The sequence below is a fragment of the Musa acuminata genome, chromosome BXJ2-9, assembly GCF_036884655.1.
Source record: "Musa acuminata AAA Group cultivar baxijiao chromosome BXJ2-9, Cavendish_Baxijiao_AAA, whole genome shotgun sequence".
In the NCBI taxonomy this organism is placed as follows: Eukaryota; Viridiplantae; Streptophyta; class Magnoliopsida; order Zingiberales; family Musaceae; genus Musa; species Musa acuminata.
In genome coordinates, this window is record NC_088346.1 from 3749324 (window position 1) to 3761771 (window position 12448).

The following is a 12448-nucleotide window of genomic DNA, read 5'->3' on the forward strand; positions in this document are numbered from 1 at the left end:
AATATTGCTTCATAGGATCAAAACCGTAATAGTAACAAATCAGAATGCAAACATACCACCACATTGTTCTAATATTGCTTCATAGGATCAATGCATGAACCGTAATAGTAACAAATCAGGGATGCAAACACACCACAACAATGTTCTAATATTGCTTTATCGGATAGCATACGCAACGACACCATACAAAATAGACAGCTAACTCGCATCAACCTATATAAGAGTAGTATCATTGAACAAGTAAAAAGACCAGATGTTACACAATTATTTGAATATGTATCTTTGAAGTAACTTGGAAAGGGTTTGCTACCTGGTTTTATACAACCTGCTCATATAAATGAAGTCTCTGCAATCGCAGAGATATTTGTGAACTCAGAAGAGATACATGCCTCCAGATTATTTAGGGATCAACATTTGTCCAGCTGACTAGCAGCTTAATAAATTTATGAGCAAAATAAAAAATTAAGGCAAAAGATTCATTATGGAAAAGCCAAGAATTAAAAAAAAAATCTAAGCAGACAGCTTGTCTAATTGCGTTATAATCAGGGGATCAAACGTAGTAGCCAGTAAAAGTGAATCCTCTTCCAACAATCTCACCAACACAGGACCAGGCATACAACTCGAGCCCAAACAATGCTGCGATGCCAACATCCTCAACTTTGATATCCTTTCTGTTTCTCCATATGTGCTTCATGCCATCAAGCTCCTTCCAGAATGACTCATATCGAACAGGAATGCTGCACTTAAAAGATGTCAATATAGAATGAGGCACAATTCCTTGGATGCAAAACGTAAGTTCAAAAACAAAATCAAATTCATGCAACACATAAATCAGAATTTTAATGTTACCATACTTGAGGACTCACTTAAATGTGTTACATATAATAATTCATAAGCTCGCCATCATCAAAGTTAAGAGTTGTTGTACAATTTGAACAGTCTCTCTCGCTCACTCCAAGAATAATGCTTTGCCACCTACTGGGCATGCTACAAGACCAATACCAAAGCTAAACGATTGTTATAGAACAAACATGGAACAGCTGGCATTTTTATGGCCTAGATGTATATGGAGGTTCTAATATCCTAAATGAAACAAAACAGATAACTGGGAAGGTTAAAACATCTTAAAAACAGTGTATGGTGGTTTTAACATAAGATATTCACTATGACATCAACCATTGTCCTCACCAAGTAAAATCAACTTATATACGTATAACTGTAGAAGGAAATATTCAGCATGTCAGGTTTGCAACTTTAAGAAGGGTCTTTTTAGAGATCTCAGACGAGGTTTGTTCACCAACTAATTTAAAAACAAAACAGAATGCTCAATGACCTTAAAGCATCAGATCATCGATGCTTAACACAAGTTGATCTAAACCAGAAATCTCATAGAAATATCATATGTGTCAGCTTTTTCTCAGTAATGTGCAGCCTATAGATTTTTTAATATATGTAGATCAAAAGAGAAACAGAATCCTCATAAATAAGTGATTCATTCAAATTGAACATAACTGTCTTAGCATTAAATGGCAGTTCTTTACATTACAGTACTTTTTTGTCATGTATTAAATCCAAATATGATGATGATTGTGATCTATTAGCTCTAAGGCAATTCGGTTGTCTGTAATGAATTCCTTTTAGAACATTTCAAGTTTCTCGATTATAACATGTATTACAGACTTCATGCATCGCCATGAAGTCAATTTGGAAAAAAAAGTTCAAATGTTGGCTTATCACATCGCTCTAACTGCTGCTCAGCACAGCAGAGCGGCCAAAGGAAGCCAAAGCTCAATATGTGCCCATCACACAATGTGCATTGTGTGCCACGAATAAATAACCTCTCCCGTGGAATACCACGCCACCCCATGGCTTAAGGGGGAAGCGCTCGGCCTTGGGCATGTTAAATTGCAGAAATCATCCCAAAGGTTACATCAGCCAAGGTAACTGTATAGACTTCTATGCATGGTATGCAATTTCGAATAGTACCGCCCGTATCGGGCGGTACATATCGGTCCGACAGCATACCGATACGCGGACCGCCCGCTGCCAGACGAAACGTGCTATAGTATTATAGTAAGAGAAGGAAATATATAAAACCGCCCTGGTGTACCGCTCGGTACACGGTACCGTACTATACCGAGCCAACCTCGAAACACCGGTATGGTACGGTATTGCATACCTTGCTTCTATGTATTCTTTAACAGCCACAACAAGATGTATTTCTCAAGAAATAGCAATAAAATAACTGGATACTACATTTGGCAAAAGGTCAGAGTAATTGACAGCTAATAGCAATTCAATTTTGTTTGTTTGCTACTTAAACTAACTAATATATTAATCCTCATTTTACTTTGGTTACTGATGAAGCTGACAATTAGTTATTAGTGTATCAAAAATAAGATATAGGATTATGTCAACACACTCTTTGAGGTGGGCCATTTTAATCAGAGTTATTACGGTTAGCAACCTTTAACAACACTATATTGTTTGGCAAGCAAACAACTGATCACCAAGTTAAACATCCTTAACCCTGAACCACAAACAGTAGAACATTTCCACATATCAACCAAACGTCAAGCAACATGTTTTGGGAAGAAGGAAACTCCATACGATACCCCATCAAGAAAATAGATAACCTAACATAAAATGTTCGTGTTATTGGGTTCACAAAGATTTTACAAGTTATCAGAAAATCAAATAAAAAGCTTCTGAATTTAAAATCGGGGTGTCAGAGAAGAATCAAACAAATGAACTACTTCCACTACGTCCAGAAACAGATCCTACATGCATTCTATGCTCAGAAAGACAGAATACATAGTGTTGTCGGGCAAAGACAATCTATGGCATACTACTCATTCTATCCTTTATACTCCCTGATTGTGGTTTCTGATTCTTTATGCTTGTTGTAGATTTAATGAAATAATCCAACCAATATGTTCTTAAACATGACTTAATTTTCATTAGACCAGCAAATGTACGCTGTTAAAATAAGTTAAAATAACATAGACATCTTGTTCAATAATGTTTACCTACAAGATTAAACCAATCACAACAAGAATAGAAGACATTCCCGAACCAATCATCTAAATTCCTTAAGATAGCAGCTAAACAAACGCCATAGCGTGAATAGAAAGCCAAACCTAGCAAGACGTGTGTAAAAGAGCTGCTTTGACAGCTCCTGGCACTTCTCGATGGTCGGCGGTTGAACGACATGCCGCTTGTTCTCCTCCATAAGCTCCTTGTAATAAGTGCATCCGTGCTTAGACACGAACTCCGAGGCTTGCACGGCCTTAGATCGCAGTTGCTGCAGTCTAGATGCCATCTACCAACCAAAAAGTGCCCACACCATGAAGAGAGACACTCATTTCAGCAGCCATCCATTTCAACGTCATATAAATCATCACGCAATGCATAGAAAAACCTAACGATCCAGAATCGCATCAATGTGGGCCATACAAGATTAACGGAAGAACCCGATCGAGATCGAAGAACCCTAATATCAAATGAAAAATGGAAGAGAGAACGGCAAAATGCCAAGAAAAAGAAAACCCTAAATCGCCGGAGACGATTATGAAAAAAAATATGGGCTCCAGTTAGAGATCGATAAGAATTCAATCAACGAATCAAGCATAAAAAAAGAGATTACCCCTCTACCAGCAGGGGGGAGGTAGAGATCAGGGAACGGAGAGGCGACAAGAGGAGCAGAGCTCGCGAGAGGCACAGCAACTGTTGGTGTTCATTATTTATAGCATCAGTTCCGAAGAGGGTATTTAGGTAATTTACGCTTGCTAGGGTTCCATGTAAGAGTTTGGTAATTTCACAGTGAAGCAGACAGCGTAGTGAATTTTTTCCGGGAATAAATGATTCGTCTACCCGTTGCGGGACCCATGCGGGACCTACTTAATGACAACAGTGCGTTTTGTGGTTACTTAGGCAGGTCCGATGGAGAGCGCGCGAAAAAATGTACAGGTAGCCAACTGCATGACAATTGAAGGATCGACCGATATGAGATATAAAGGATTACATGCTGCCGAAACGGATACAATTCAATTTGCCATCCGATCATACTATCTCGATCTGGACCCGATTGACATAACTAGTGGATTGGGTTGGGTCAAATCGAAAGTTGGATCAGATGTGATTTACATTGTAATTTAGCAAAGAATCAAATCATAACATGAAAAATATAAATATTCTTGATATAAGCTGCCGACTGGTCAGACCCGTTTGACCAAAAACCCGACCCGTTAATCGACAGAATGGAATTAAGATTCGCAACTCCCTGCGTCTGCAAAATAATCTGTATAAGACAGCCTCAGTTGGGTCCACAACATGAACATCGAATACATGTTCGTAATATCTAATTTTAGAAGAAGCATATGAATATAAACTATGAACAAGTACTCAATTTACTAAATAGTTCATAATATTCATAACATATTGTTCCAGTAACATTTATTGAGTGGAGACAATCTTTTTCACATAACCCCCGGTGAAAAATTATCTATGATGCCTCTGAAACAAAAAGACTGACAGAATCCAGCGCACAGCAGCTTTTATTTAGCACATAGAACAGACACCAGAAAGTAATCTGTGGACAGATTTGACTTCTCTCTACTTGGTCCACCGAAGAAGGAAAACGAAAGATGAGTTAGAGATATGTTTTCAGGAATAATAAGAAGAATAAAAGCTAGAAAAATACACAAAAAGGCCGATCATCGTGTGATTAATATTATAGATCAGTGCCCTGATGATAATTTTGTGTCAATTCAAAAGGTTTCATAGATACAACTATGTTGGCTGTTCTTTTTTTGTCCAAAGAGAGAAAGTACATTAAGATTAGAAGCTAAAAGAGAGAAAAAGTATGGTGGCTATTTTCACAACGCTAAGCTAACAGAACTGGTTTTCCAGGATGGAAAACATGGAGAATCCAATCAAACAGGACGTGAGAAAAAGAGATGGGACTTGAGTATCAACTGGCATATACATCAGCCAAGTGTAGTGTCAGGCAACGTGGAATCTGATGCTGCTTTTCTAACTTTAAATATATGGCAAGACACTGAAAAATTGATATCTAACAAATAAACACAGTGCTACTCCTCGTAAAAGAGAGTTACCCTAGTTTGATCCAAAATAAAGAGAGGCATCCTATTTACGCTCGAACTAATTATTCTTTCAGCCTCAAAGATATGTTTTCTTTGCTTTTATGGGACTTGAACCCTCTGTCTTTCCAGTCCACATATTCTTTACCTGTTGTGATATGGTTGTCCCTGTTTCTGTAATACCTTGCAATATCTTGCTTATAATCTTGCTTTTGAGGAACCCTATCCCTTAAGAATATTTCCCTGTATAACAGAGAAAAAATTTTCAGAACATACAATCAAGTTTCATGTAGAAAATAGAAAGGGGAAAAAAACAATTACATCGATTTCTCAGGAAAATTGTCTTCATCTTCGTCATCATCATCAGCTTCTTCACCAATAAATCTTCACGAGAATACATTTACATTCCTTGTGCTCCTGGCATTCCCTGGCTTTGTAACAGCTAATGACATCATATCAATTCAATGGATCAAAATTCTAATGTCAAACCAGTAGGTAATCGTAAATCTACCTCCATGGATATTAAGATCTTATCCATTTCAGCCTCTTTAGATAACTCGGAATAAAAGGTCTCCAGGAATCCTATCCAGCAAATTTGACAGCATAAATTGATCAGCTTTTCATTCCAAGCAAAGTCATAACCCAACTTTAAACAACTGTCTGCTAACAACATAGCATGATATCTTTTCGAATTAGATGATACGGTATTGTAATTCCCAATTGCCAATAACTTGTTTGACAAATTTCAGCACATAAATTTTCCGTTTCTTGCATGCCAAGGCATGTGGTGCAAAATGCGGCCTGCCAATAGAATAATAGCACAGTGCAGAGTGCCATGCAAAAATCAATAGGGTATTTCCTTGCATGCCTATGAATGTGGTGCAAGATGTGCCCTGCTGACACTGGGTATAATACCATGCTACATCCCTTAACACAAGTAAAGTGTCAGCATCCGACCAACACAAGCACAAGGAAGAGGCCATGTGCCATGTTGCACATAATTTGCTGGAGGTTTGCGATGTGCAGTAATAAGAGGAAAAAAGATGTTTCAAGAGACTAAATCAGAAGTAAAAAAGGTCAACAATGCTGTAGAACAAAATAAGAGTAACATCGTCGAAAGTCCAATGCACAAGTATCTGGAATAAACGAAACCTTTAGATGTCAATGTTGACTATGCTGAAGGACCAGACTAGGCTTGACAAGAGTGGTGGCTTATGTGTGGATACCATTGAGCTGATAGAAGTTTGCAAAGAATCCATCAAGTGTTTCATATGTTTCTCATGCATCCAGACAGGTACCACATTATAACACCAAACATCTATAATCTTACAGTAATTATTCAAGGGCCCTTTCTTGATTCAATTTTCTACTATCTGTCATGCAACAAAACATCAATTTGAAGGGCTTCCAGTCTTCTAAAACAATGAAGAGTTGATAAGGTACACAAATTAATAGAAAGGAAAGCAAAATACATGTTGTATATAGCAACAGCTGTAACAAAGGTACAGAATTTGCCTCGCAATCTACTTGTCCATTACAGTATGTTATTTTGTCTTTTATAATTAAACAGCTTGGTTATTACATGTAACAAATTTTTAGGAGCGTAAATGCTTCGATTAAAAGAAACACAGATAGCAAAGTATAGATTCTTGAAGAAACGAGCTTCAGCTATTCTGCAAACTATAACTACTTTGAAGTACGGGATTGCAATAATTGAAGTCTTGCACTAAAAACATATTCGACAACATCAGTACATATCCTGAAAAGAAAATATGCTGAATATCAACAAATTAAGAATGAATGTCATAGACAGTTTTAGTACCACTCCATCAGCTTCCATGAATTCAGGTTGAGTTTCTGGAACAGCTGTTTCTGTGGTATCAACAATTCAGTGTACTTTGCCCAGTATAAGCAACCTCTACAGCCATTTTGCTGTGTCAATTACTTCTGTTTCATATACATTTCTATGTCCTTTAGATGGAACCATCTTGAGCCAGAAATACATGGCATTGGCCATTGACCTCAATCCAGCTACACCCTGGCTCCTTTTTAATGCCACGACTAACCATAAATTTCCTCATCCTAGTGGCATCTTCCCACCTCCCTGCGGCTGCATATAAGTTGGACATCATGATATAACTAGAGTCCATACTTGGGTCCAACTCAAACAGTTTGTTAGCTGCTCTTTCTGCAAATTCCACATTCTCATGTATTCTGCACGTTCCAAGAACTGTTTGCCATATTGAAGCATCTGATGATAATCCCATCTCATTGATAAATTGCACAACTTCATCATGTTTACCTGCTTTGCCAAGGATGTCAATTATGCAATGATGGTGCTCAATTGTAGGGGTGATCCCATAAATACGATACATAGAATTAAAGTATTTCATGCCTTCATTAAGTAAACCTGCATGGCTACAAGCCGAAAGGACACCGACAAAAGTCACTTCATCAGGTCTCTTTCCCTCCTCTATCATCTGTTGAAAGGATTCAAGAGCTTTCCCCACATACCCATGTTGAGAATACCCACAAATTAAAATGTTCCATGAAACTTCATCATGAAAAGTTGACTCATTAAACGCTGCTTCAGCATCCATCATACACCCACATTTTGCATACATATTGATGAGGTTACTCGAAACATATGATCCAGTCAGTCCAGATTTTATGGCATGTGAGTGAAACTGGCGACCGCTGTCTAATGCTGCTATGTATGAGCAAGCTCCCAAGCAACAAGAAATTGTGAACTCATTCGGATTCAGGCCCTGCTGCTGCATCTGTCTAAAGCAATTTATGGCCTTCTCACCTTGATATGTATTTGTGTACCCTGTGATGATGACAGTCCAAGAAAAGACATCTCTTTCAGTCAGTCTATCAAAGACCAGACATGCATTTTCTAGGTCACCACTACTTGCATACATATCAACGAGACACCTTCCAAGAAAAGAATCTCGAGATAGGTTACTCTTAAAAATATGAGCATGAACTTGAGCACCATATCTGGCATCCTTCAGGCTAGTACAGGATCTTAAGATGCTGATATATGTGTAAGTGTTAGGCATGATATTTTGAGTAAGCATGCCAATGAAAATTCTCAACCCTTTGTCACAGGAACTGCCACTATGAAATCCAGAGAGAAGGCTGTTCCAAGATATAGTGTCATGTTCCATCATAGTGTCAAACACCATGCACCCATCTTCAACAACCCCATTCTTCATGTACATGTTTAATATAGCATTCCCAACTTCTTTTCTCATGTCAAATCCATTTTTCAGAATATAAGCATGAAGACTACCACAGAGTGCCTGATCATCCAACTGAGAAGCAGCACCTGCTACACTTGCAAGAGTGAAATAATTTGGTCTAACGCCCATCCTTTTCATAGATCGGAAGAGTTCGACTGCTTCAAGACCCATCCCTTGCTGATCAAAGCCTGAAATCATTGCACTCCAGACAACAACATCAGGATCAACAATCCTAACAAAGATCTTATGAGCTTCCTCGACAAGGCCGCACTTGGAGTACATATCCACTAGACTACTACTCAAGAATCCATCTTGTTCCAACCCAATCTTGATTACCAAACAATGAAGTGACCGTCCTTGTCTCACTTCGCCCAAGCCCGCACAGCGCTTGATAACTGTAGGCAATATAAACTCGCTGACCATGGTTCCTGACTCCATAAACCCCCGAAAAAGCTCCAGAACCTTCATGTCTTCACCCAACCAAGCATATCCTCCCAGCAGTGCATTCCAAGAAGTAACATTCTTTTCCGGTAAACCAAAGAACACTTTCTCAGCAAGCTCCATTCCTGCGCACTTCACATAAAAATCAATAAGGGAAGACCCTACAATCGGATCAGATAAAAGGTGCATTTTTACCGCTTCCCCATGCAACTGTTGTCCAAAACCCAAGTCCTCGCAAACCGAACAAGCTTTCAAGCCGGAAGCAAGAGCAAAAGCATTAGGCCAAACACCATCCGTCATCATCTCGCAGAACATTCTCATGCCCTCTTCACCGTCATTCGCACACGCGTGCGCTGCCATGAGGCACGTCCACGCGACAACATCCCGGTGCGGCATTAGCTCGAACAGCAAGCGAGCACCTTTCAAGCTACCACATTTACAATACATATTCAGCAAGCAGTTCCAGAGATGGGCATCGGGCTCGATTCCGGCTCTCAGCAACCGGCCGTGGACGGCCTTCCCGCGGGGAAGGGATCCTCTCGAGCTGCAGCCATGGAGCATCCGGGAATAGCTTCCGAGGGAACAGTCGTGATGAAGATGGGCGCCGCTGGTGTCAATAGGAGAAGGAGAAGGGATTGGAGAGGACGGAATGGGTTCAAAGGGAGTAAGGTGTCGGGATTTATCGGGTTTGGGATTCGCAGGGACGGAGATGGAACGCGGCAGCGATGGCGATGGGAGAGGCGTGGCGCGGAGTAGTAGAGATGAGCATTGCCAATCCATGGTGGCGTTCGCATCCGAACGATGAAGGGGGAGTAGTTTTTCCGGACGGCATTGTTTTAAGGACAGAGGAATCGCCACGTTGGACCGCCATCAGCCGTCAAACACAATCACGTCGCATGATCTATGATGATGAGAGAAATGTATGGACCTCCGAACTCTTTTAACATCCAACATGCTTGGGATAATACTTAGATGGATGACCAAAATCTATCCCATCATGATCTCCCTTGCCTGGCAACACAAGCTGAGGAAGCAATTCCAAGTATTAATTTGTTATCTACAGTTTTGTATTCATGTAATCTAAGTTATATAGCACAGGTCAGAATAATCATAAATGACTGTGTTCAGCCTGATTGATGTAAGTCAGACTGGTTGACTCATGTTGACATAAGTCAGACTATTCTGGTCGCTGCTAGTTTCAATCAAGGATGACATAATACATGTGCTCCCTTCAATGCTTACTTAAATAATGGTTTGCTCAGTGCCAGTAACTTTTTTATGTGCTGGAAGTGGCATCTTAGACGTATAATTATGGCTTCCCAAGCTGTCATCTTTCGGCTCACATCAACAGGCAGAAAAGTAACAAGACTCGGTTGATTCCTTGTGCAGAGGTTTGCACTGAGCAGATGCATTAGAATATTTTAATCTCTTGACATAGAGATGCATTAGAAAAACATGGTTTATATATGTTGTCCAAATGTTTTGATGATTTTAATGTGTTATATGCCAGTGCAGGAGACCCTAATATTCTGTAATTGAAGGCCTTCATCTTCCCTGTTCTCCTGCACAGAAACTCCTAACAGTCCCCCCGTTTTCCTGCACACTACCTTGAACAGCCGCCGTTTACGCAGAAATGCACGCTTGCTGTTCTTCAACAAGCAAGCCTCAGAAAAGATTATGTAGAAATGCTACAAACCATCTTCTTTGATCAGCACAAAACACAAAATGTTTCTAATTCTGTTTAACTATTATCGAGTATCGATACATAGCAGGTTAAATGGTGAGAAATATAAGGCCTAAACATAGAGAGGTCACGCGAACAAGGTCTTTGGCCATGTTCGCATTTGAGTCGCATCTAGTGAGGAACACGAAGAGGCAGGGGAAGAGTTTCTGTGGGGGAAGCTGGAACCATCTTGGGCTTGCAGTCGACGGAGAACATCTGGCTGGGGCTGTTCCGATCGGCATCGATCGACCTGTCGACGAGCTGGAGGAGGACTTTCTCGAGCTCCTCGCCAGTGCTCCATTCGTGAACCTCTGCTCTGAGAGGCTGAGGGCTGTTGCATATGAGACTCCACAAGGGGTAGTGTTTCCTTGGCATCACATAGTCTTCTTCGCTGAGCCCGAGGGATGGGCAGTAATCACCCTGGCCATCTCCCAGATAGATAAATCTCTTCTTTCCTTCGACAAAAGCAGATGCTCGGATCCGATCGATGATCTTACCCTACACTCGATAAGATCATCATTATAAAGGTTAGAACATAATTGTTGTACTGCGACGGTAGTAAATTCCGCATGACACAATCATGTTTAACCATTACTACCTTGCACATGTTGGGGGGGCAGATGCTGCAGCCATGAGAACGGGTGGTGAAGTCATGGCAGGGGAAGATCCTCAGCCTCCCCTCTTCATCCACAATACTAGGGTTCGTATTGATCTCCTTGAAGCACTCCAGCAACCCATGATGCTTCAGAATCGTGTCTATAAAGAACTGGTTTGCGTCGCTCACCACCCTCAGATCACACCTGGTAGCAGACAAAAAGAACGGATCAGAGAAGGATTCCCATCGAAAGAGAGAAAGAGAGAACAGCATACCCAAGAGCGTAAGCGGTCTTGATGGCTTCGACGACATGAGGGTCCAGAGGAGCTGTTCTCAGGCAGGCTGCAATGTCTTCGATGGACCTCCCTCCTGCTTGCAGCTCGCTCATCATCCGATCCTGAGAGTAGCAGACCCAGCGTCAGTCGTAAAGATCTCAACCTACACCTACTCACAGATGAAGGAGGGCATCACAAACCATGAGGGAATTCCACGGCATCGTCGGAATAAGCCGCTCAAAAACGTCGGCGACACCCAGCCGATCGACCACCCAGTTATCGCTGTCGCAGTCGATGATGGTCTTGTCGAAGTCGAACACCACCACAATGCCCGCCATGGCCGCAGCTAAAGTAGATCAGGAGAAGCCAAGGCCTTGAGGATCCAAAGGGTCCGGAGGGAGGGTATATATGGTGAGGAGGAAGATGCCGATGGAATATTACTCGGCATCAATAGGTCGCGAGACCATGCGGACGCCGAATCGATTCTAAGTCCCAAGACATCAGGCGCCGTGGGAAGAGATCTTACGTCCCTTATTGGCTGCTGTTCCAGCGAGGATAGGGGAAGGCATAAAGAATAGCATATTCCAAAGCGTCACCGACCTGTTGCGGTGTTTGTGCGCACGCGTCGTATTACTATGCGGAATATGGGGAATAGTCTATTCCATAATGCAACCCCAATTGCTCTTCTCGACCTGCCTTTGTTGAAGGACCAAGTTATCGAAGCCACCGATTTAGATTTCAGAGGGCATGACTCAGTGCCAATCCACTCACGAAAAGAGAAGAAGAAACGCTCACGGAAATCTCGTCAGCGTTGCTTGGTGGATTGGGAGGTGGAAATCGAAGACGATGACGCGCCTCCGAAAGGAAGGCATCATGTGGTGAGGTTGGCATCCGATTGTGGACGCAGAGCACTAAACTAGTGGCTCGTGCATGTATTCTTTTATTGGAATGTAGTGGCACGATGAGGACTATATTATGGGAAACAGGAAGGAACCATGGAGTCCCATTCATGTCGACGTGGCAATCACATAGCTTTTCATAATGGTACACGAATATGTTTATGT

The 12448-nt window shown here is 41.2% G+C and overlaps 3 protein-coding genes across 8 annotated transcripts; all 3 read right to left on the reverse strand.

Moving 5' to 3' along the window:
• Positions 1-334: 334 nt before the first annotated feature.
• Positions 335-3740, reverse strand: LOC135622592 (uncharacterized). The gene is made up of 3 exons (XM_065124571.1): positions 3647-3740; positions 3141-3322; positions 335-737 (listed from the first exon to the last, which is right to left on the reverse strand). Exons 2-3 carry the CDS (start codon positions 3320-3322, stop codon positions 551-553), a joined length of 369 nt encoding a protein of 122 aa, XP_064980643.1. The 5' UTR covers positions 3647-3740; the 3' UTR covers positions 335-550.
• A 608-nt stretch (positions 3741-4348) lies between these two features.
• On the reverse strand, positions 4349-9613 carry LOC135622593 (putative pentatricopeptide repeat-containing protein At3g01580). 6 transcript variants are annotated; one of them, XM_065124573.1, is made up of 4 exons: positions 6925-9613; positions 5424-5684; positions 5251-5345; positions 4349-4614 (listed from the first exon to the last, which is right to left on the reverse strand). In XM_065124573.1, the coding sequence occupies exon 1, from the start codon at positions 9569-9571 to the stop codon at positions 7076-7078; it is 2496 nt and encodes an 831-aa protein (XP_064980645.1). In that variant the 5' UTR covers positions 9572-9613; the 3' UTR covers positions 4349-4614; positions 5251-5345; positions 5424-5684; positions 6925-7075. The 6 variants fall into 6 exon arrangements, with proteins under 6 accessions (XP_064980645.1, XP_064980647.1, XP_064980649.1 ...); XM_065124575.1 differs by having other exon boundaries at positions 4349-4617; XM_065124577.1 differs by lacking the exon at positions 4349-4614 and having other exon boundaries at positions 4692-5345; positions 5424-5529; positions 5614-5684.
• An 894-nt stretch (positions 9614-10507) lies between these two features.
• On the reverse strand, positions 10508-11801 carry LOC135622599 (thiamine phosphate phosphatase-like protein). Its single transcript, XM_065124584.1, has 4 exons — positions 11585-11801; positions 11385-11506; positions 11113-11314; positions 10508-11012 (listed from the first exon to the last, which is right to left on the reverse strand). The coding sequence occupies exons 1-4, from the start codon at positions 11720-11722 to the stop codon at positions 10647-10649; spliced, it is 828 nt and encodes a 275-aa protein (XP_064980656.1). The 5' UTR covers positions 11723-11801; the 3' UTR covers positions 10508-10646.
• Between the last annotated feature and the right edge of the window lie 647 nt (positions 11802-12448).

Coding starts and splice junctions, on each gene's coding strand:
- LOC135622592 (XM_065124571.1), bottom strand. CDS start 3,322: ATGGCATCTAGACTGCAGCAACTGCGATCTAAGGCCGTGCAAGCCTCG. Junction 738..3,140: donor TTTTACACACGTCTTGCTAG/GTTTGGCTTTCT, acceptor TTTTAAGTGCAG/CATTCCTGTTCGATATGAGT.
- LOC135622593 (XM_065124573.1), bottom strand. CDS start 9,571: ATGGATTGGCAATGCTCATCTCTACTACTCCGCGCCACGCCTCTCCCA.
- LOC135622599 (XM_065124584.1), bottom strand. CDS start 11,722: ATGGCGGGCATTGTGGTGGTGTTCGACTTCGACAAGACCATCATCGAC. Junction 11,507..11,584: donor TGCCGTGGAATTCCCTCATG/GTTTGTGATGCC, acceptor TGCTACTCTCAG/GATCGGATGATGAGCGAGCT. Junction 11,013..11,112: donor GCCCCCCCAACATGTGCAAG/GTAGTAATGGTT, acceptor TATCGAGTGTAG/GGTAAGATCATCGATCGGAT.